Source organism: Gymnogyps californianus, chromosome 8 (genome assembly GCF_018139145.2).
Source record: "Gymnogyps californianus isolate 813 chromosome 8, ASM1813914v2, whole genome shotgun sequence".
In the NCBI taxonomy this organism is placed as follows: Eukaryota; Metazoa; Chordata; class Aves; order Accipitriformes; family Cathartidae; genus Gymnogyps; species Gymnogyps californianus.
This window is the reverse complement of record NC_059478.1, coordinates 33,093,984-33,118,767: the sequence shown is the minus strand read 5'-3', so window position 1 is coordinate 33,118,767 and position 24,784 is coordinate 33,093,984. Positions and strand designations below refer to the sequence as shown.

The 24,784-nt window shown below is 39.4% G+C and overlaps 1 protein-coding gene across 6 annotated transcripts in view; it reads right to left on the bottom strand.

The window, feature by feature from the left end:
* Positions 1-24,784, bottom strand: part of NFIA (nuclear factor I A) — a 248,415-nt gene that overhangs the window by 33,530 nt on the left and 190,101 nt on the right. For 2 of the 6 annotated variants that reach the window (XM_050900560.1, XM_050900556.1), the window contains exon 7: positions 12,671-12,799. The exons of 3 other annotated variants lie outside the window; for them this stretch is intronic. In XM_050900560.1, the coding sequence (XP_050756517.1) occupies positions 12,671-12,799 (129 nt within the window). Of the gene's footprint in view, positions 1-12,670; positions 12,800-21,577; positions 21,617-24,784 lie in introns of all 6 variants that reach the window. One more of the 6 variants, XM_050900555.1, reaches the window with a different exon arrangement.

Genomic DNA, 24,784 nt, shown 5'->3' with positions numbered 1-24,784 from the left:
GGTTGATAATTTAAAAATGGTCTAATACTTCCTGTTGTTGGGGTTTTTTCTCCACCTCAGTTTAGGAACATTTATTTTAAGTAACATGTTTTCATCTAATGAACATGCACAAAGTGGCAAGATTGTTTTGAAAATTATATTTATATTTCTCCTGAATAATGTTAGGCTCAAATCTTCAGCAAGCCCCCAGCTTGCATTCAGGGATGAAGTTTAATTTGGTGAATTTATGGGCCAACAAGCCAGCTGGAAAATGTACTACAGTGAAGGTGTAAAGGTGTAATGTACACAAGCCCATTGGCAATGACAGATTTTACTCTCAGCTGATTTCAGCAGAACTACAAGTGCAGCTGAAAAGCCTTATGCTCTCCTACGTTATGTGACACCTTTGCCCAGTTCCTTGGCCTTCAAGATATATTGGGTTGGATCCCTGTTAGCTAACAGTACTTTCCACTGTTAGTTGTCACCACGAGGTAGCAACTGCTGCCACTCATAGTGCTATGAATTCTCCCTTTCCCCTCTACAGTGAGAATTCACTCTTCCTTTAGAATGGCCAATTAATCTGGTTGAGCACAAGCTCATCGTTTCTTTCTCACCAAACAGCCATCATTACATTCCTGTTGCTCCCTTGGCATGCTAGCCTAGTAATCTTTCAAGGGTGTCCATGTGCGTATACTGCACTTGTACACCACACATAACCGATTAGATAAAGGCTGTGCAAGGGAGGTAATATCCTACAGAAACTCATGTGTTGGCTTTGAAGTACGTTAAATGTACAAGAGACGAAAAAAAGCCTTTGGCACTTCCAAAAAATTGGAGAGATGCAGGAAAGTTAACTAAAATCAAATACAAATGAGCAAACACTCATTTCATGATGAATGTTATGAAAAACCCTCAGTTAAATAAAAGTTAAAATCTGCTTCTTAGACTTGTTCATCGCCAGTTCAATAATATGACACTTTATTAATAATTTTTTTCTTAAGCATTATTAAACCATTAGCAAACTCAGAGCCTGAAGATGTGTATAAAACATGTACTCAGAGACAGCAGCAAGGAAACCTACTGCATTATCCTATTAACATTCATTAAGGGTTGGCTGGGCAGCACTTCTAAGTAAGTACTTCTTTCTCCACGACTGGATAGGAATGATTGCTTTGACACCACCACCAAAAAGAGCTGCACTCATGCCTGGGGTGCTGATATGGGATGAATATGAAACTCTCATCCTTGCCATGAAAAGCTCCCCTGTATCCTTGTTAACCCCACGAGTCTTCCCAGTCTGTTCCCCTTAATATTGTTTAAAATAGTCACAACAGAAAGAGAAACGCATACTAAATGTGTGGTACTAAACGGGAAAACACCACTGAAAGAAAGCATGGAGATGAGGAACGAAAAGGCAGCATTCAGCCTTCAACTATTTCTGATCAAAGTAGATGTATATCCAGAGAAATTCTTCTGAAAGCATGGGCTATATCTATCTTATAACAGCTAGATATTGTGGCATGTGGGCTGAACTGGAAAACAGTGTCTTCCCACAGCTGTGCTAGGTCTGCAATGCTACGCTTGGGAAAAGGAAACAAGAAGCAGCATATCCCACACTCCTTGTTATGGAAATGTTGACAGTTATTCCATGGCCAAGGCAAACACCTGTGTGCCCAGCCTGTTCAACCTGTCTGCACATCTGGGCTTATCTCTTGTTTTTTACAACCCTAGTTAATTATTTCTTATTCACTTTTAAGACAAATAGTTTTGTTCGCAGTTTGCATCTTAAATTATAGTATATTTGAAAACTCTTCAGATAAAGAACCCAAATCTTCAAAGGAGGAAATGAAGGCTATTTTCTTGTCCCCAAACTCCTGGGAGAGGCTGTAACTTTGAAGTGTGCTATTAAAGGTAGAGATAATGTGAGAGTCACCTTAGTAAATGTGGGTGTCTACCATGGAGCTAATTATCTTAGAATCAATGGAGAATTAAACAGAACTAATGGTGTCTAAGGAGCCATTAATCTCATCCAAAAATAGACCACTGCCTTTGACTAGACTTCATTGACCACACTGACTGGTTCACCAGTGGTGAAGGGTGTGAAGGGAGCCCACCGGTACTAGCTCCGAGGCAGATACCTCCAGTCTACGCACACACCTTCAGTTAGGTGAATTACACCCAAAGCGTCAGCCTCTGATCTCACTTACACCAACCCCTGAGGTGTAACTGCTTTAATGACACTTACATCATAGCCGCTTTACAGGTATGAATGTATCATCACCTTCTCCAGGAAGCAGCAGTGATTTTAGAGCTTGTCAAAATATTTTGCCACAAATATTGGTTCAGCTAAAGTTGGTGGTAAACATGTTGATGACTACAACAAAATTTTCATTAGCATACAACATTGCTGTCCTTTTTTTGATATAAAACATATTCTTCCTCTCTTTCTTCGTATCTCCCCCTTTCCTTGTATGCCAAATGGAAGATGAAGGATGAAGATAAAAGTGAGAAATGAAAATTTATGTGGCAAACATCTAATTAAGTAAAAAATAGATTGGGATTTTTTAAACATTTATAAAAAATATTTCATTTTAGCACCAGTTCTTTTATTACTATTTGAAATTGCTATGCAACTGCACTGTCCTTTGTACACATCTGGGAACAAATTCATTCCTTTTCTTCCGCTGGGTGAAAAGGAGATAGAAATGCTATTTTAATCAAACAAGAAGGAATAAAAAATTGTACCCAGGGAACACGTGGAAATTCAAAGCTAGGCCTGAGACCACACTGTATTTAGCTTTTCCAAGGTATGGCTCTTCATTTAATAATTTGATTTGCTATATGAAAGGCGTGTTACGGTTATTAGAAATACTCATAGGCACGTAGGTAGTGGGTCTTTCTCTGTTGCCTTGACCTCCTCAGCATGTCAGGGTAGAAAACAAAGTGGAAAGCATTTGTTGGTGATCTTTCCAAAGAGAGAGAGAAGAAAAATGAATGCAGAAATGATCAACAATAATTCCGGAAGGTAAAGTGCCACAAGAAGGAGAAAGTGGTTCCTCTTCAGAGTCTTGGCCAACTCCTCAGCACAGCCTCGAAGGGCTTTCTGCTGATCATGGGAAAGACTGGGGGAAGGAAACAAGACCAAATAGGCATCAGTCCTCAGCCTGGGCCATATACTGACATGTAGGGCTCATTTTCTCAGAGTAGATGGATTAGCGTAAGAAGTAACAAATAGAATAAGGATCTCCAAAAGGTTTGTTTTTGCAGTCACTGACTGGGAAATACCAAATTTCTCAAGTGGAAAAAGGAAGGGCTGTTTGATAAGAGGAAGAATCTACTAGTATTAAACTGATCAACATTACAAGTGTGCCTGCCTTGTACTAGAGAGAGGGAATTAAATGCTGAAGTCTAAAAACTGCTGGCCCAGATACAGACCATTACTCCGATAGCTGTGTTGTGGTCACCAACTCTGGTGTACGCAAAAATGGCCTTTCAAACAAGTTCTGAGTGCAGAACACAACCATGTTTCCAAATGTACAGATCCTCACAAACATTTTTTATCAGTTAAAGGACGTGAGGTAGTGGAGCAGGTTGGTATTTTCCCTGTTTGCCTCTAAAAGGGGCAAGTGACCATGGACAAGCCCCTTCAGTCATGATTTTCAGAAATGCTTAATAAAAATTATAAAGTCATTGCTTCCAAAAACCACACCTAGAGTGATGCAAATTTTCTTGTGTATGAGAAGGGGCTATTACTACTTATGTGCTTCTGATAGGATATTACAAGTCTCAGTCGGTGATTGTAAATTCTTTGAGATCTTCAAATGGAAGATAAAATAGGTCTTTGTCTATTATTTATTTACTTATTGACTTATTATTTATGTATCCCTAAGCAGCTCCATGCTGCCAAACCATATTTCTCTTGGCGTCTTTCAGCCTGTGACATTTATATTTTATTATTGACCTCACTAAATGACATAAAATATAAGTTCTACAACCTATGAAAATATGTGTATTCCAGATCAGAACTTCATTTCTACCTGCTGTAGGTACGGAGGAGTTGGACTATCTGGCATTATTAAGTCTGTTATTTGTGTGTGGGGGTTGGAGGCAGGAATTATCCTTCCATCTCAAGGCAAGCATAAATATTTCAAAGCACACATGATTCTAATTCCATTGAAGCTCATCTGAAACATCCCAGACTTTTTATTGAAAATGAGATGATAATGTATGGTGGCCTGCAACAGATATACCAGTATTTTAAAACTACTGCTATTGGGCCAAGTAATTATGCAGTACAGCTGTTGCGTGCTATACTGGATTTTTTAGTGTTTTATGAGTTCATGGTGCTGTGCAGCACAGAAGAGGATTTTTACGAATGCTGAATTCAAACGTCTGATTATGCAGGTCTGTCTTGTCTTTTCCCTTCTTGATTTGTAGTAGCCAATAACAAACTAAATAACCAATAAAATAAGTTGCATTCATTGATTAGGTTAGCACTTCACATGCCTAAGGCAAATGAAGAAGAGCCAAAATTGTGAATTGTGAATTCTGTTCAACCGAATGATCAGATAATAAAGAATCAGTTAATTTGAAACAGGTTATAGTTTTCTTCAGATATTTAGTACCCTTCTCAGGCCCTTCTCCTGGAACAAAGAAGCAGTCCTAATAAAGACACATGGGATCCTATCTCCCAGGGAGCGCCCACTGATGTGGTAAAGGGACTTCGTGATCGCACCTGTAGCGCTCAGACAGATTTCTCCACCAGCACAGCCCAACATATGGGGGAGACATATTGATCCATCCACCTTCCATCTCCTCTTCCAAAAAGCCTTGCCAACCCCTTCAAGTCCAGATGACTGGATGAAATTTCTTTCTTCATAAAGTTGTTTGAAGTCTTTGAAAGGGTCATTTACTGTTGCTCTTCTCCCGCTCAGGAAAAGCCTACTATCACCCTGCACTCCTCGCCTGTTCAAAGAAGTAGTGGTCTGGGAATCAAAACCACTGTTCCTTCGCAGGCACAAGGGCTAGTCCGTCAGACCAGGCCAACAGTGGATTGGCTTCACTAGGGCACAATGCTCAGATACCTCCTCTACAAAGTGATAATTAAGTTTACTAATAGCTCATTAAACATTGATCAATCTTCCTAGAAATAGTAACATTATAATCATAATGAAACAGGATCATTTTTATCAGCTTGTTTTTGAGGCCATTATAATTGGCTTCATTACAATTAAGAAAGTATTTTTTTAAAAGTCATTTCCCTGGAAATGTTATAGAACAGTTTGTTCTGCTAGATATTTCCACTTCAGGCTTCTAAGTTGCTTTAACTCCCTGCATGCTGTAAGCTTTCTCCTAGCATTTAAGCGATGCAAGTGCCAGTTCAAATTATGCAAGATGTATCCCACCCTTTGTACCCCAAAGGTACTTATTCTGAAAATTGACCATATTAGAGTACTAATTGGCTAAGCCACCATGCTGGCTGATGTGAAATGCTTTCAAACACCATGAAACAGCTGTGTTTATCGGAAATATGAAGAGTGACTTTTTAATAAGGAGATCTGGCAATAATCCAAATTTGTTGAAAGGAACTTACACTTCTGTGTATAATACAATACAAGAGGTAAAGAATAGAAGCCTAAAACAATAGCTTTAAGCCCACAGATTTTTGTGATGAAAGCAGTTACCCAAACAAGAAAAAAATAATTAAGAAACTTGGGCTGGGATTTGCAGAGGTCCTGAGAGAATTCATTAACTGCTTTTGAATTTCAATGGGAGCTGTGTCCCCGTAACTCTTTCAAAGGTTTCTGAAAGTCCCCATTTTTCTTACTGCCCATTAAGAATAGACTTTAGGGTGATAAATATAGAGCGATCTCTTATTCAGGTTAGCAAGGACTTGCCTCTACTTAAATATTGAGCTGCTGAGGGTAGGACTGACCAGTCCTAGGACCAGCCCTTTGAAGGGAATTCAGATCACTGGAAAACTTAAGTATTGCTTAAGAAGTCCCATAATGGTGCAAAGGGGCTGTTTAGTAACATGTCTGTCAGGGCCATGGATGAGCTAAATTCAAACTGATCCTGTCTTGCATTCCTGTTTGCAGTAACAAGGCTGAGAAATCATGGGGTGGGAGAACAAAAATAGGCCTTACCCTCTTAGCATAGGTAAAATTTAGGTATCACTGATACTTACTTCCACATTATGTAGGCAGACATAGATGAAACATTCAAAATATAATATAAACAGCTGACCAATGCAAGAGATATACAAATACCCTAAATATGATGGATGGAGGATCTGTTCCTGCCCATGGACATCAAAAAGAAGGACTGAATTGCGGAATATCCATCTCTCAGCTCCAGAAGTCAAGTGCAGGTGGTCGGCTAAGCACTGCTGAAAAAACAGACCCATGGTATCTCCAAGTCGGGGCTGGCTATCAGCCCCTTGTTGCTGCTCTGAAGACCAGAGGGGTATAAGGCACCTGGACCCTTTGTTCAGAAATACTCTTTCTGTAAGAGATTTTGCAGTAGCAAGTGGGAGGCAGAAGGACATTTTGCCAAGGCCCACAGAGTTCCTAGCAAAAGAAAAATATGCTCAAAGCTGTGTTTGGGCACAGGGTTTATTGGTGTGCTCTGGATTGTTGAGTGTTACAGGCTGCTTTTGAAAACCTGTAGAGCTGAACTGAGCGCTGGTTCCAGATTCTGGCATAGGCAGGGGGCCAGTTAAGTTAGCTATTTTGAGCAGATTGTTTTAAAACATGTCAAAATTCTTCTGCCTTTCGGAGATCAGAATACTATAGAACTGATTACATAGGTACAGAAATAAAAATCACACCTATAGAAAGCACTCCTCCCTTCCAAGACCATAGTTAGAGGTCAAAAACCCCTAATTTAACATATTTGTAGAATTCCTACTTCACATCAAATGCTGGCAACTTTTGCTTATTATTGTTTTTAATACACATGATGTATTCCCATATATAAGATAAAAACAACTGCTAGGAGAATATATCATGTCTTTCTTATAATGAAATGCAGTTCATAAGTTTACAATAGAAATGTAAATTCTCTAAAAAACCACAACCTTTATGTATGTGATGATATAATTCTGCTTTGATACTAAAAAGGGCATGGTAATGGAATCTGTGACTTTGGAGTGATATATTGCTGTTAAGTTAATAGGACTCCACATTCCCATTTCTAATATCAGTGTTTTTTTCCCCTTTCATTCTGTAGATGGTAAGCTGATACTACATAAACATTGTTAAAGCTATAGTTCCACGCTACAGTAATTCACTTAACTTTAGCATGATTTATGGTTCTGTCAATAGAGGAGGTTGAAAATCCAGAGCTCTGATGCTTAAACATGGGTTCCATATTTAAAGCAATAATGTGCTTTTTGTGTGTGTCTGAAGCTAGAAGAATTTAGCATAAAGCAGAGATAAAAATATTATAGTTCACTGCACTGTTTAAAGCATATAGTTTAACTTCATGGATACATCAAAGAGAGCAAAGAAACTGAACACAGAATCAGTAAAAGCACGGGTAAAATACTTTGTTCCTGCAGCACTTTATTTTTATATTATTTTTTAGGGATGCATGAAATCCTATTAGTATTTTTAACACTCCCCTTTTTTCATTCTTTTGCTCAGTTAGATCAGCTCCTTTTGTCAGGATGAGTTTAAATCTGGGTCCACTGTGTTAATCACCCCCCATTCTTCTTTCTGGCACTTACCCTCCAGGCATTTTGCCTCTTTAGGAGATTAAGCGACCAAGTCATCTTGTTGCTCTAACATGTCCTCACTGGAGCAACATATTAACACAACTCCTCTGCAAAAGAGCCCTCTTTAGAAGTTTGCTGCAGGGATGACAAATTAACCCAGCATGGTGTCCCACACATCTATCTCAGTACAAATTATTAGCGTAATAGAGCTTTTAGTTATGCATTTATCTAGTAATTATTGAACGGTTATACAAAACGAAGCTGAGCAATCATGGCCCTTTATGAGGCAATCTCAGTGGGTGGTCTTACAGTTAATTTAGGATAGGACTGTCTAAGCAGTTCACTCACACACAAATTAGCTGAACAGCCTGCTCCTTTAAATATTTCCTATGTCACAGGCTAACTCTTTACAATACAACAAAGGTAGAGTTTTAATTACACGGTTCCTGACTTTTGTTTAGCTGAAGCTTTAACCATTTGCAAGCCTTCCTTTCTGCCCTCCCCTGCCTGGGATATGGGAGTAGATAGCAGTTTGGGTAGGGTATCTTGTAATTACTAAACCCTGACCTTGAGGCCATCTGTTAGGAAACTGTTTTTCCTTCAGCATCCTATTATTTCAAAGTGAGTGGAGAAAATCAAAATCTTCACCTACACAGTCAGCTATCCTGACATTGTAAACCGGAGCGTTGCTTTTTGCTGTTGCAAAAGCCACGCTCATCTGTTGGTCAGCTATTTCTGGTTTCTACTCAACTTTCTTACCCTTGTGGTGTGGCTCTCTCCTCTTTTGGCTGTATTGCATTACCATCCCCTGATCTGAGGTGTCTGTATCAGAATGAAGTTGCACCGCTTTGTTTTTGTCAAAATTCAAAGGAAAGTAGAAGGTTACATTAGTCTGCCAGCTGACAGCATCGAGGAGCAGCCATGGATAGTTGTACGGGATAGGATATTACAAAATGTCCTTTTACACTGTGTAGCTCTGGAGCGAGTTAGCAGGAATTATCACTTTGATTTGCTTGAAGCTGGCTGACAGGACAGCGAACAGGCACTGATATTTTGGTGACCCTGTGGAGAATTTTGATAGAGAAGGGCACAATGTCTTCCCAGATACGCGACATAAAGTTTTTGCCACTTTGGCACAAACAGAGAGTACTACCCTGCAGAGTTTCCCTGGTAGGCCTTGTCCTGATAAAAATCTCAATGGCAATGCTTATTATGGAGGAAATTAATATAATGGGAACCACTCCACTAGTTGACTCTCATCCCTTCTTCTCTTTCTGCTCACACACCCACTTCCTTGGGTTCTTCCCTTTGTGCTGTATTTCTTGTTTCTTGTAATTGTGTTTCTCCTTCATTTATCTTCCTAACATACCATCGCATTCTTATTTTTTTTTTCTTTCCTTGCCTTTTCTTCCTTGCTTTTTGGCTTGCAGGATCTATGCTGTCATATTCTGTGGAAATGCTTGAATGCTCTACAGCACAGGCTGCTGTATATCCTAGGTTTACAAGATCGTGGTCAATTTAACGTTTCAGCCAGCTCCAGATATAAAGTCACTAGAGTGCAAGTAGCAACACATGGAAGCCTAAAACCACTTATGTAAATACTGCTGTCACCCATAGTATTTAAATCCTTCACTGTCTGGTAAAGAGTTCAAGTGGGCTAATGTCTGGGAAATTTTGTAAGACGCCAGCAATGCATGATGGCTTTGCAATACTGGAGTACTGTGGTGAGCTACACTGACCACCAAATAATCTAACTTGCAGGTAACAAAAGTATGCTGCGTAGGAGATAGAGATCTAACTGCTTGAATTTTCAATGCTTTGAAATAAATTCTAAAACTGATAGTGATGCTAAAGCCACCCTATAGGTGATCAATTTACCATCTGCCAGACACTGAATCCTAACCACACTGGTCCAGAGAAGACATATGGTGCATTCATAGAGTCATGCCCAAAAAACTGCCATCATCAAGTGAGGCTCCATGAATCACTTTGCTAGCTTATCACCAAAGAAACTTGGATCTTACCACCATCTGTTGGAACTACTGAGGAGTCACTGAAGCATTGGCATCCATGCGCCAGCACTCACTGCACATCTGGTCCTTTGGTCAGCCAGCTCAGATCCTCTCTGCTGGCTACTGCCCAGCTGGGTTGAGTACTGGCAGCAGCACCAATGCAGATAGGAAACTAATGCACAGCCTTCTACAACACACTACAGTACAGACAATTTCATGAGAACAGAGGTTTTCCAACTGGTTCATTGAATGGAGCACCTTATAGCTAAGGAATCCTCTTAAGGATCTGCTCCTCCTCCAAGCAAGTTTTGTTTCCAAAATGACTCCTTGTGGGGATCACTGGGAAGGGCACTCAGTATCCTGGGATACCCCAGCATAAGACATACACTGTGTTCTAAGGAATGTTTGGAAGTGTGTGAAAGATTCGGGAATATTCTTGAGAAGTTATAAATCACTGGTTGTCAATGACAACACCTGCCATGAATAGTCTACAGCTTCTTCTCTGCTGTCTATTTTGATCATGCTTTACAAATGCATCTCATATACACATCCAAGTGATAAACTTGCACATATGAACATCAGAAGGAGATCGAACCTTCTTGTAATCGTTCAGTTGGCTGAGGAGCTTACTCTGATGGTGACCTACTTACTCATGACATTCCTTTCTCTGAAATATCTCTGCAGACTGAAGATTAAATCCTGCTCTTACTTTTCTGAAGACCACTCAGAATGACCTGCAACTGACCATTTACATAATGCATATGTATCCAAAGAGAATGCAACATGTGTGTACTATAGTATACCTATCAGTACTGCACAAAGGTACAGTAACTAATGGTGGATATGAATTGCTCAAAGATTATATCCTCTCATACAATTGCATTATACTCTTTATGTTGCCACTTTTGATACCTGAAAAGCTTCTCTCTTCTGCTTACTGTCCTAAAGTACACTGGAGGGAATGGGATAAAGAACAAAGCTGGATTTGCAGGAAATAATCCATCTCAGTGTATTACCCTTTACTAACAGAACGATTGTTGTAGAAGAGAAATAAACACAGCCAGTGTGCTGTGGAAGAAGAATACTGAAGAGGAATGTCCAAAAAGAACAAAGAACGAAGTCTGGAACAAGATTTTTCCAGGATGATGACACTTAAACAATCCATGGATGGATTCAGAGGGATTTTTCCTGAAAGTCTGTAAGACTTTGTTTGTGAACAAGCATAAAATAGAAGATGCTTCTAAATGATGTTGCAGAAGAACAGGCTTTGCTTAACCTGTTAGGGACCACCATGATTAGAAACTGTGTTACTTCTTTATGGAGTTAGTAAAGACATCTCCTTCCAAACAAACAAAATTTGGGAACTCTAATCATTGTATTTGCTCATTCAAATTCTGGCTGTCTTTGAATGTTCTCCTCACATAGCTGATGGATATCCCCCAGTGCACAGAAAAAGTCTTGTTAAAACAGGCTGTAGATGAGATTTAAACAAGACCTCACCAGTGATACACTTCCTCTCTCAATCACACACAAATCCAAAATACAGAGGGTCTAAACAGGGGCAGAGAAAGGCATTCAGTGATCTTAAAAAATAAGTGTGAGGTAAAACATAGCTAAATACAGAAAGGCCTATTAACTAATCAATCAACAACTCAAACCTAAAAGGCTGAACTTCTAGAAGACAGGAATTCAGAGTCAGCTGATGTGCACTGAATATAATGTTAATGGAACATTCATATTATTCACACTTATATCACTAATTATCAAAGCTTTTAAAAGAAGATATATTTGCCAGATAGCTCAGATCCAAATTTCAAGGGAAATCTGTATAGAGCTTAGATGCCTAAATATCTTCTGAGGATCTAGGTGTGTGCCTAAGGGTAATAAATAATTTTTATGGGATTAACCACAACAAATCAAACTACAATAAGTAGATTTAACAAAGCACAAAAAACCATGAAGTGCAATTCTGAGCTTACTTCAACATAGTGCAATTCCACTACTTCACACTATATCACCTGGACTGTGCAGACAAAGAGACTCCTCCTGGTTTATGCTGCCCTCAGTAAAACTACACTAATGCCAAACAGACATTTCAAAATAATTTCTAGTATGAATTGCTAATATGCCTTTTTATGCTTCGCCATTTGACCAATTCCTTAATAATCTTCTCTAAACGAGACAAAATTTCATAGCAGAAAGAAACATGTCACAACCATTCATTCCTATTTTTCTGTCTTCCAAAGAGGTTTGTAAGAAGATTCATTCATTTGTGTATATTACTGTGCCCAAGTGAGTTCCTTTTCAAATGTGAACTGAGTATTGCATTTAGTTTTCTAGGCTAAATGCAAATGCGTCTTTCTAACACAAATGTATAAGCACATCTAGACCCAGAGGACATCTCTTTTACTTGGGAAGTCAGTCAGAAGAGTACTGTGAAGAAAACCAGCCAAAACATTGCAGGAACCAACTTCAAAGGAGTCCCCTAACAAGGCGGTTCCTCAGTACGCTGATACCAACAACACGAGCACTAAATGACTGGCAGAAACAAAGCCAGAGTGCTGGAAGTCAGGCGTGGTTCAGAAGTGAGTGATGGGTCCCCATCTCGAGCAGTTAGACTAGAATCTATGTTATGAATGGACACAAGCAGAAGACACTCTCTGTAACACATTCTGTCCCTTTCCCCACCCTCTTCAAATAAAACCCCAAGCCCCCAGAAACCAGCGTTTCCACCTCAGGCACTGTTGAATGGTCATCAGGAGTTCTACCAAACAGCCCAGCCTAGCAAAACCAAACACAGGTCTTGACAACTAAAACCTCCGGGTTATCAAGCTTCTGAAGCACAGTCTCTCACTGGGTGGGTCACACGTGGCGATGACTTTCCGTGGAAAGGCACTGGGACGGACACTGGGTGCCGTGGCTAACGTTTAAGCTGCCTGGGGGCTCTTGGGTTAGGCCTCACCTCTGGGTCCTGTAATGACAGGTCGATGGTGCTGTGTGAAAGCCGTTCCAAGGGAGGAGGTCTGCGAAGGCGAGGGACTGCTGAAACCAGACTTCTCTGACTTCTTTAATGTAGTTGGCGATGGCATTCCTGGCAAGAATGATTGATAAGTGCAATTTAATAATGCTAGGTCATGGAACGACAGCCTATGCATTGTGAAAGTGGGTGCAGAAGCAGCTAGATAAACTTAAAGGACAAATGAAACGGAATACAACAGCAAGCTGAAAGCTCACTTTTATTGTGGTCTTTTTTGAGGCAGAAGCGGCCATGGTTTGCTCTGAGCAATGAGTACTAAAAGGCAGCCATATTTTTCTTTTAAATCTGAAATATGGATAAGATGCAGCTTATTATTGCTACTGAAACCTACTCTGCTTTATTTTTAGAAATCTGTAATAGCTGGAGCATTTGGATTTTTACAGGCTTTTTATGAGTTCTGTCTTTCACTCACTGGTTTAGTAGATTATTGCAAATGGATCTTTTAAATGTGCTGCACGACTCAAGGCACAACTAGAGAATGAAGTTTTCTGAGTTCAAACTCTGCCTCTCCTTACTCTCTTGACTTCAAAGGTATTTGAAAGTAATATATTTATGTGGTTCCCTTTTGCTTTCAAATTTTTTTAAAGGGTGAATGGTATTTGTGTCTTGATATTAGAAGCCACACTGGAATTATTTCAGAGTTGTTATTATGCCCTTGAACTATATCAAAGGCTTCCAATGAAAATCAGAGTTAAGTTGCCATTGGGTGAAACCTCTCCTGTGGACAGGCAGAAATGCTGTAATGCTAATATGACCGGTTTGTTGTACCCTGTAAGAATAACTCCTGTTGATATCATATCAAGCCCGTGGCACCAAAGAAATCAGTGGAATGAATATATTGCAATAGGCTCTTAAAATCCGAGCCTTTTCTGCATATGATTTATGCTTGGATAAAAGAATACTACAGCATATAGATGAAGAATATGTATGTATGTCTGTATTATTCTCTATATTTTTATAGTTCTAGCAGCATATGGGTATTCTGATTATCTGCACATACTCTGAAAACACATAATTTCCAGTATATACAGTACATCAGACATTTTGCATATCCATAGGGATATAGCAAAACAAAGGTGCAGAATAGTTGAGGTTTCAGGTGCAAAAGCAAAATATCAGATAATGTGGAAGCTGAACTTCCACTAGCAAAGTCACTCAACCTTATTTCCAACTCTGTATTTTATTGAATTTAATTGTTAAAAAGTAGAGAGAGAGGCCTGGACAATATTATCTCTGGACAATATTATTAACTTTATATTTAATAACACTAGTTTTATAGTCCCTGGGATGTTGACTGCAATATGCAGGAGCCTTCTTGTACTTTATATGCTGCACTGCTGGGGTCTTAATGGTTTCAGTGAGGTTTTGCAGTTTATATTTCAGAAAGTTAAATAAAGTAAGGGAATCGTTAGAGTTCCAGTGTTGTAGTTGCAGCTTTCTGTCTCGAAACTGTTTGCTACACGGGTTTGCTGTTGTGGCGGCTTTTTCCTCATAGCAAGAAAGGTTACATACTTAATCTTTTAAAAATAAAAGTTTAGAACTGACAGACTATTGTGCAAGAAAAATACTGAGTTGGGGTTTTTTCATATTGGTCTTAAGGACTTTGGAGTAGGGACAAAAGCAAAAAGAGTTGGTTCAGTTTGGGGGTAAGAGAGAAAAGGAAACTGAACTAAGGTATTTCAATGAAATATTCCAATGCAGCCTGCTGACTTTCTGCTCAAATGGCATGTTGGGATGTAACTTAGTTACTGCTCTGTGTTTGAGTGTCCATATTCAGGACAAGGACACTCAAAAGAAGTAACTGTGCTGTTGACCCAGATTTACTTATGATGGAGAAACTGGGGATGGAAACACCAAATGAGTGTCAACCTCAGCCCTAAACACAAAGTCAAGGGTCAGTGGCAATATTTGTGCTTGGGGAGGGGTAGAGGAACTACACTGCTGGCAGCAAGGCTGTGGGTACATCTCCTCTGTGCTGGGCTGTGGAAGGGGCTGGGTTTGCCCCCCAGGAAGGTGTTAACAGAGCAGGCTCCATCCCTCTAAGTGCAAAATATCATGGACAGAACAAGTGACTACTTATGCACAGGGATTATCACAGTAAAATACGCCTGCTTGTGAGCTGCTCTGACTGCAAGGTTGTGCAGCACTCTTGCATTGGAGGCACAAGGCCCCGCGTGCAGCTGATGGTTGCGCAGCCCATGAGCAGAGATCCAGGAGGGGACATGAGTACCTGTGCCCTGGGCAAGCAACGGAGGTCGTGGAAGGAGTAAGATCTCTAAGTCTAGGCACCATATGGTTCAGCTGGCTCATGAACTCCCTCCTTTCCCCCATAACCTCTAGCTGCATACCCTCTTCAGGGTTATGGGAAAGATAATAAAGCTTCTGAGAAAGTGAAGAAGCTATTCGTTGACCCCTGTGCTAAAAAACCTGCTTGACTCCTCTAAACCATGGTAGGGGGAAGGGCAGACAGAACAGCGGAATATGGTTTAAAGCTGTAGCAAGTTCATGTGATTGTGTCCAAACACTGGAACTTGAGGAGTTACAACAAAGCTGATGAATGACCTTGCACTGTGGCAATGCTGAGCAGTGTCATGCTCGTATGGGGATGGATTTTATAAGGTCGAGGCAGCTGTTTTCATGTGAAAAAAGAGACTTTAATGTAACACTATGTTGTAAAATTAAGTAGAAAGTCAAATTGAAGCACTGATAATTGGTTCTTAATTTTGTTATATTTGTTATCATCATTCTGATTGCTATTATTATCACTACTTTGCTTTTTTTTTTCTATTTCAGGGTATTCTGAAATGTATTGGTTTGGAACAGTCCAACTCTGCCATGTTTTTATTTTGTTTGAGGTTTGTAATGACACATTTTATTTTGAGTGATCATATCCATCAGATCTCAAGAAAAAAATGGCTGCTTCCTAGTTCAGAAGAATATGCAAACAGGAGCTTAATTACATCACTTAATATTGACCAAGAGAAAGAATAAGATGAGCTTGCCAGCTCATTTCCAAAGCATGTTTTGTCCTTTAAGAGAGGAGGGTATGACAGAAAGTTAGGCAGTGCAAAGCAATTAGCATCATTCACATTTTATGTTGCGGTAGCATGGTGCTCTAGCAGCAAAATTCAAACATTCTTTGAATGGGTTAATAAAAGAAGAAATACAGTCGGCATGCAAGAAAAAGGTTTCCAAGAACAAGCCAAAATATGTCCCATTCTTCTAAATTTATCACAGCCATGTCACATTATCCTTGAGACTGCCAGGAATGTCAATTTTTTTGCAATTTAAAAAAAATATCTCATTTAGCACCATATGTTTGGTTAATGTGCCTGATATATCCTGCGTATTCTTTAGTCCATCCATTTCTAATACTCATTTTCTTTTTTTTCCCCTTTGCTAAGCCATATGTTACAATGCTGGTCATTCTATCGAAGCTCCTTTCAGGAGCTGAGAGCGAGAGCGAGGGAACTCTGGTTTAATCACCCAGAAAAATTTGAATCTGATACTACAAGTCTCACTCTTAGGTAAGCAGTCTCAGCACTTGAGTTAGCATTGTAGGTGCCCGGTGCCTGTGAAAATCAGGCCACCTATGAGATGGCATGGTGTATATTAGCAACTGTGAGGCAGGAACGAAGATAAATGACTAAATATGGAATTAGGTGTTTAATTTTTGGCACCCATGGTTGAGACTCTTGGCTAGTTTTAAAGGTCTTCTGTTTCATACCTAATGAGTTTTAACACATTTAGTGGTCCCCAGTCCGCAGCTTCCCCTCCTGTGTTGCTCAGGGATGCAGGAAATTAAAAAGTTCAAACTGAAGCTACCCCGGGCAGAGCCCAGGGAGGATGCTGCTGCCTTGCACGGCTTTCCTCAGCATTGTTCCCAAGAGCTAATGCATATTGGGGACCACTGCACTGAAGACCAGATTTCAGCACTTCACATGGCCCCAAGGAAGGGGTAGTGCCAACTCATAAGGACACCTCTGAGTCCCGACTCTCCTCTGTCTCCTCTCTGGTGCAGGGCAGCAACAAATTACAATATCCCCCAACCCGTCTCAGCTGCGCTGGCCGGTGAATAGGGAATGGAGCCAAGGATCCTCCCCGTTCCCTGCCTCTTTCTATCCATCTGCTCCGAGCAAGGAATAAACAAGAACAGCCAGAACACAACGGCTGGGTAACCCAGGTGGGGTTTAAAAGTGTTTCTTACTATTCTGCGTATAGGACTGTTGTCCAAATCACAGTCACACCTGGCACTTTTAGGAAACGCAGATTTCATAATTCAGGTCTGAGTCTCCTCTGAATGTTATTTAGAGTGCAAGAGAAGAAAATCAGACTTAGTCTATTTTCATCTTATGGCAGCTTTTAACTACAGAATAAATGGAAAAGTTAATTGCTAAATAAAAAAGAAAATAAAGGGATTTGTGGCATAAAACACAGATGGAAGTCTGAGTGGGTGTGTTACTTTAACTTACTGTACGTGTGTTCATGTGATTCTGTAAGTATATGTATGCCAAACATATATGGTCTTAGCCTGCTCCCATTAACATGAATCTGTTTTTTTCACTGGACAGAGGGAACCAGATCAAAGACCATGATGGTGCTAAATGGAACAAGATGTGTACTTTCGTATTTTTTTCCAAAAGGAAATATTAATTCGACATTGGTTTTTCAGTTGAAAAGAATTTTAATTGCAGTACACAATAAGCAGAAAATTCAGACAACAATAATCTTGAAACTGTTAGCAGCATTATATTTCTATCAAGGAATTTGTGTGCCTTTTCAACATTAGAGCTTTCTGAATTTTCATTAATTTGGCATTTCCCTAAACACACAAGTTATTTTGTTCATTCCACATCATGCATCACACCCTTCTGCTCAATGCATAATGCAAGCGTAAATGGGATCCTTGTCCTTGAGAGACTCTGGTTACTGGAGCCATTGCACGGATGTTGAAGTCCCGCAGTAAGACTTTCCAAAACTCTGCACTTCGCAAACCTCCAGCCCAAGTTTAATCAGTGAATGCACAGGAATACTTCATGTTCCTCATCTTCTAAGGGGCACTGGAGCATTGTGATGGTTTTAATTCCTCTACCTCCTTATGTTTGCCAGTACTAGAAACGCACCACATAAGAGTCTTCCTTGAGTACAGCTAAAGATCTTCAAATTTTCATGTATGAGGCTGATATATATTTAAATGGACCAGAAAATGATGCGTGAGAATTGAATGCACAAATCCTTCCCAGAACAAATAAATATCTATGAACCTATTTTCCATATACCTATGCACCTTACTAACAGAGGTACTGAAATCAGGATTAACTTTGATGGAGTGAATGGAGTCACAGCAGCTTAAGAGGAGAACAATTCCCCTTGTCTCCCAATCTATAGCTGTATCTGTATCTATATCTGTATATCCATCCAATTTCACTTGATTAATTACTAACATTATTCTGACTGCACACATCTTAAACAATAACTCCATCTCAAGTTAGCCACATTGGTAGACCAGCTAATATTCATCTCCAAAGACGACTTCTGGATAATTACCCCAATATTCCCAGTAGCTCTCTGCCACTAGACTCTTGATGGAGATTTCATAACAAAAGCTATGAATGAAATATGGTCTGGATCTTCATTCTTAAGGGACACTATGAAAAGGAATCACGGAAGCTCAGATATTACCAGGTGGACCATGAACTCAACAACATGCAGAACAAATAAATGATGCAGAAAAACAAGTTGGCTGTTGAAGAAAAAACTGATATATGGGAAGAATTTTTCAAGGAATTGTCATCCTTCTGTGCAAATTATTCCAGCAATTTCACTGAAATCAGTATCAACAGAAATGCTGATCAGCTGCTTTTTATTCTGGGGAATTCTTAATTTCAAGCTTCTTGAAATTTTGATGGCTATACTACTGTCAGTCATAGTAAGTCTGTTCTACTTAGTGCTGAGCAAAGTTTGTCATCAGCTGAGATACGATCACACTGACTGCCATTCATCAGTTTACTGTATTAGTTGCTCCAGTATACACAAAATACAACGCAGATGGATATTCACTCATCCTAATGAAGTGATGAATGAAAGTTCTGAATGGATACTTGCTCCCCTGGTCGCACTCTGAGTTACCATGATCACTGATTAACTACCTGCCAGTGAGTACCTCGCTTCACAAGACTAAATCCAGCTTAATAAACAGTGAATTTACAGAAGAAAAATGAAAGCTCCCCCTCTATCCACTTCTCAAACTACTGCATATGCATCACCAACACACACAACCAGTTTCCTCAGAACTCGACATCTGACAGATCATCAGGAAAACAGAGCTAATCTATCCGTACCCATCAACATCGTATCATAGGTGACTGCCAGATACTTAAGAAGCTATCCAAAAGAAATGTCACAACTCTTTTTCAAGACACTACAAAAGAAATGTTCCAAATAAAATAAAGCAAATGCACGTACAAGTAAATGAGCCAAAGAACTTAATAAAAAGAGATTGATTAAAATGAGGACCAGAATGTTCAAAAAGGACTGAGAGAAAGAGGTGCCAAAGGCGCATTAAATGGATTCAATGGCTTTAGGTTTTAAATGCTTTTGGACGCCTCAGCAATTTTTAGCCAAAAATGATAATTCAAGTTAGAATCAAAATTCTGATGTCACTTAGGAAAAAGAAGATTGAAATTTCTCCTTTGTAAATGAGCACTTCTCCATTTACAAAGCAGAAATATCAGTTTATACTGATAGAAAATGCTGCCTACAGAATTTTAATACCAAGCGCTACAATATTCACCATTATTTTAAAGTCCTACCCCATTAAAATCTGCCTGAAATTGTTTGGTGCAACGTTCCCATAGAGTGTGTTACCTTATCTGTTTGTATCTATGTTTACAGCATCATCTGGATTGTTTTAGATCTCTTAAGTTAGTCTTCATTCCTGCTTTGTCACCCAAGTGGTTCTTTCAATAACTAATAAACCAGTACTCAACATATTACCTATTTCTTCAAAATATAATTTCATGAGGTTTATATTTAAAAACTTTAATAAGAAGCGTAATAAACAGCAAGATAACAGTGCAATTTTCCCTTTGATTTAATGTTAATTTCAGTATTATTTTGCATTGTATAAATATAAATTGTAATAAGAATATAAAAAATTTTCTAATGACGTCTTTAGACATCTCGTCTAAAATTCATAACTACATTTGTTTCGTTTCAAATGTTATTTGAGAGTTTTTCAGCATACTTGGCAGATTAGATACAGCAGGAGGGACAAACTGCAGCCATCCATAGGAGAATATACCTTTATGTGGGTGCTTTGGGGATGGAACATCTATAGCTGTAAGGCAAAAAATGCCATCATAAATTTGGATGGCATTTACAAAGCCCTCTAAAAAGTCTTTGCATATGATTATAGCTGAGGTATGATATTTTTGCAAGTAAAAGACCCAGAATAGATTTATGTTTCAACTATATCTTCCTGAGATGCATATGGATGCTAAATTGCAAGTGATACTAAAGGGAATTTTAGTAACTGAAGAGGATGGAGTCAAATTTTCTGGTTTTTTTTTTTTTATTTTCTCAAAAATCATTTGCTCATTATTTGCATGTCATCAAAAGATCATTGGCTATCCAGGCTATATATAACAATGATGGCTGCTAAATGCCGAAGGCATGAGATGGAGATGGGTAAATATGCAGATTTTTTTGACCTGTGACCTCAGTTACTGCATGGTAACGTCTTTAAATGACTTTTATGATGACACGACTAAGTTTGGTGTTAATATTGGTTTTGAAGACTTAATCGGTATACACTGCCATTGAACATATGTTTTAATTAATAAAAGAGCTGTGGTCAGGACTGAAAATAGCTCAGGTAATTTACCACGTACTGTAAAGTCACCTGATTTCTGCACAATTTGAGGTGAAGAGTTTATATATATATTATTCCAAAGAAAGAAAGAGTTGCAAACTGAATTCATGTGCATCGTACCAAACTGAAATGGATTTATAATTTGACAGGTCAAGAGTGTACTCATGGAACTGTTATGTATTGCTATCCAGCGGTTCTTGATATTTTTACCATATGACCGCCTAGGTTTGACAGTGACAGGACTGAACAGTCATCTCATTTCTCCGTAACACAAAAAATAATTTGTAGCTGACCTACAGCTGCTGTGCTCTTTTACTGGAAAGTGTCCATTGCCAGTTGTACGCTGGTGAGCGCCCGCTGGAATGGCACTGCGGACCTGCCACCGGCAGCTCCTGGGGAAGGCTTGGCAGCTCCCAGGCAGCAGAGACTTAAACTGCTTTCCAACAGATCGGCTCTCAGGCAGGTGACATCAGATAGGTGAAATCAGCCTCATTTTTCTGCATTCCCAGTGGCTTTAGGATTCTGGGAGGAACAAAGAATCCCCCTGGAAAAAACAGAATGTTCCCATTGCAGAGAAGGCAGAGCACAGCAGTTTGGCTTTGGCATCATTTCCAGAGGAGCCGTATATGACCATGCCGCCTGCAGGTCTGCTTGTGGGATCTGCCCAACACCTCTCACATCTACTGAGCAATTTAAAACACATCTGACAGAGAGGCAGAGGGCTTGCAGGAAGAAAGTCACTGTAAGTTTCATGAAAACAGGCATGGGAAGGGCAGAGGTAACATGTAAGTGCTCCCTCCAGTGCTGTCACTCTGGCAAAGTGCTCGGCACGAGCTCTCTCCTTACTAGTCACCGGAGAACCCACACAAGAGGGACACCTGGTACATCCCCCCAACCAACACAAAATGTCTATGCACCGAGAACAAGAGCATTGGCATTGTTTGAATAAGCACACCCACCATGTAGTGCTCCGCGGTGTTCGGGGTTTCTTAGATATCCTAATTTTATAAAAGAAAGTAAAAGAAGAAAAAAGAAACAAGGTGAGAGAGAACACTATCATATTTTGTAGCAAGCAGGATACTGTGTGAAATCTTGGCCCAGTGAAGTGATAAAGGGGAAGCTTTCAGTTTGCTTAAGGGACAACTTACAAGCAAATAGTAAAATTACCAAAATACCACATTGCAGCAAATGGGTGCATTTAGGTTCAATTAAGCTGTAAAAAGGAAAATGGCACTTTAGCTTACAAAAATGAAGGGACAGAGGGAGCTATCAGAAGCAACTTTACAAGATTTGTACGCTTGAGGATGCTGCTTCACTGGACCAAGAAAGCTACAGTATGGGACAGGATTTTTCTTTTATTAGACACTTTGCTAGATAGCTTTGTCGAACCTCAGAAACTGCTGCTCTGGCATTATGAAATAATCCTACATAACTTGATCTCATGAGTTTAGGAACACAGAAAAATAGCCATGCCAAATCACATTACAGGGATCCACCTAGCCCAGTATCCTCTCTCTGACAGTGGTAACTAATGGATGCCTAGAAAAGAGTAAAAGACCAGGGAAAGCATACAGTGATAATTCTCCAAAATACTCTCCCAGCCTCCAATGATTTGTGATTCAAGGACTTCTAGGACAAAGTTGATATCATAGTATTGAAGATACTCGAATCCAAATGCACAGATTTACACCCCCCTCCTCCCCTTTTTTGGATTTCTACCCCCATAAGATTTCTACTAGTCACACAAAAAAGGTTTCACAGTTTGGTGCTGGCAAGTCCAGTGTTCTTGCCACTAACTCTGAATGAGCTAACAGCTTTCAAGCCCAATGTTGTTATGTGCATAAGAGCATCCAACACTTTTTCCTACGTAAAAAAGTGACATGTGTGCTGAGGTGCTCTAAGTGTATATACTTTGGGAGATTTTATATTTTTTTTAAAAAAGCAAGAATCTGGCTGTAAATTGATATTAACATTTTTCAGTATATGTGTAAAACACATGTTTCAGAAGAATAGAAGAGAGAAACTGTCACTCACTGGGAAGCTTTAGAGCTATCTGGCTCCCTGGGAAACTGCATGCAACTATTCTGGTGTCCAAGGGTTTGACCAGTGAGTTTCCTCTTCCTGCAAAGAATGAATGCAGAAGTAATAGAAAGTCTGAGGGGGAAGATTTTAGCAAATGGCTAAAGATACTCCTATTCTGCCCACTCCAGCAGGTAGGAAGCAGGTGGCGGTGGTGGAAGAAAAAGGGTGGGAAAGGAGAAATGCCTACCTTCCCCTCCCAGCAGCTGGCACAGGGGAAGGGCAGGAGGCTAACCTAGGAGAGACTCGAACACTCGCAGCTCAGCCCTCTGAAATCCCTTTGTGGTGCTGCATTGATATGCAACGATGCCGACAGGTCATCGCAGTCCCAGCACTGCCACACAATGTCAGGACGTTCTGCTCTGATTATCTGGGGTCTTGCTGTGACTCCCTTTCAGTATGGAGCATGGCTCACCGGCACTTGGTGATTGAAACTTAGCACGCTGGGGTGGCGTAGCTTCATTAATGCTGCTACCAGTAACATAAAAATCCCGTATGCCCAGACAGGAACTGTGACTTCTTAAGCATCACGCTTATTTTACTATCCACTTTTCAGGGGAGTTTTTCTGAGGTTTTAATTTTCTCATCGAATTGGTGCCTACATGCGAAATTTTTATTTCATTTGTAAAAAGAATCAGTAAAAGTAGGGGTCTAAAAAAAAAGCTTATCCTTACATTTTTGATGGCATATTGACTTTGTAAGAGTCTAAAGGCACGACTGATATATTAGGGAGTCCCTATAACTTTACTTAAAGCAAAAATTAGAAAGTGATCGAAAAGTTTTATAGAGGAGAGCAGAAATATAATTTTAAGCCTCTTAAAATTGCCTGAACTGTGAAATCAAGTAATGAACACTAGAAAAGGATCTGTCAGCTGGAATCAAAGCTTAGACTAGTCAGCATTTTCTTCCTAAACCTTATTACGGCAAAGATTTTTCATCTCTGCACTCTGTTCATCCCAACAAATAAACCGACTTGACCTCCACCTGTTAGTTGGCGAAGTCCGCTGTCATCTTTGACTAAACCCTATTCTTTCCCTTCAAAGCCCTCTGCACCACTGAGAAGGTGGGAAGACACAGCTGTGCACTGATTCAAGTTGATACCAGTTCATAACCAGACAGCATTTCACAGTACAAATTACAAGCAACAGAGGAGGGGGGGGGGGAAAAAATGTAGTGCCAGTGAATTCTGGAAGGGGGCAACATTTTTCATCAATTTAACAATGAGATTTTCATAGAAAGAAGTTCTTTTTTTGTGTGATATTATGAACTAGCATTTGAGGCAAGAAACATTTTGCTTATGCCATAACAATGAACCTGTGCTAACACCACATAGGAAGAACTGAAGAACATAATGGAAGCTATTTGTGTTTCTTTTATATTTCAGAAGTTGAATGCATTAACTGTTTCAAAGAGGTTCAGCTCCAAATGCATGTAGGTTTCTAGACTTAGAAACAAGTCACAGCTATATAATGTAACATTGCTAAATAAAAAAAAAATAATATTGTGGAACACAGAACAGCAAAATATGTCATGAGGAGAACTGTATAGCTATAGCAGTCATTTCTTCAAATATATCATCATGACAAAACCATGTAAGAAGCTTTCTAATACAAAGACATATCAGAAAAAGCCATTTCATATAAAGTTGGACTTCTCTGGGTGATTAATGCTACGTTCAACAAAGGAGACAGTGTCTGTCTAATTACATTAAATACTTATCTTCTAGGGATTGGCAGGGTGTTTCTGCTCAATGTCACTTTTCATGACAATGTAATGATAGATCCGTTTACTTACCAGTGCCATTAGCAAAAATTGTACTGTTTTCTCAACTGCCCTCATATCACGAAAATATTTGATTAACACACTGTAGCTTATCTAATACTCTAAGCAACATATTCTGCATAGTTTTCTCTCTATTAAAAGAACAAGATTACAGCTTGTAAAATTTTTATTGCACTCACACAAAAATAAATGAATAATGTGTGATATAGTTCAAGTATCTTACTAGTTCACAAAACAGGTTTATTTGATTTAAAATATTAATTTGTACTTAAAGTATTAAGATTTTGGGGGAAACAAGCAAACAA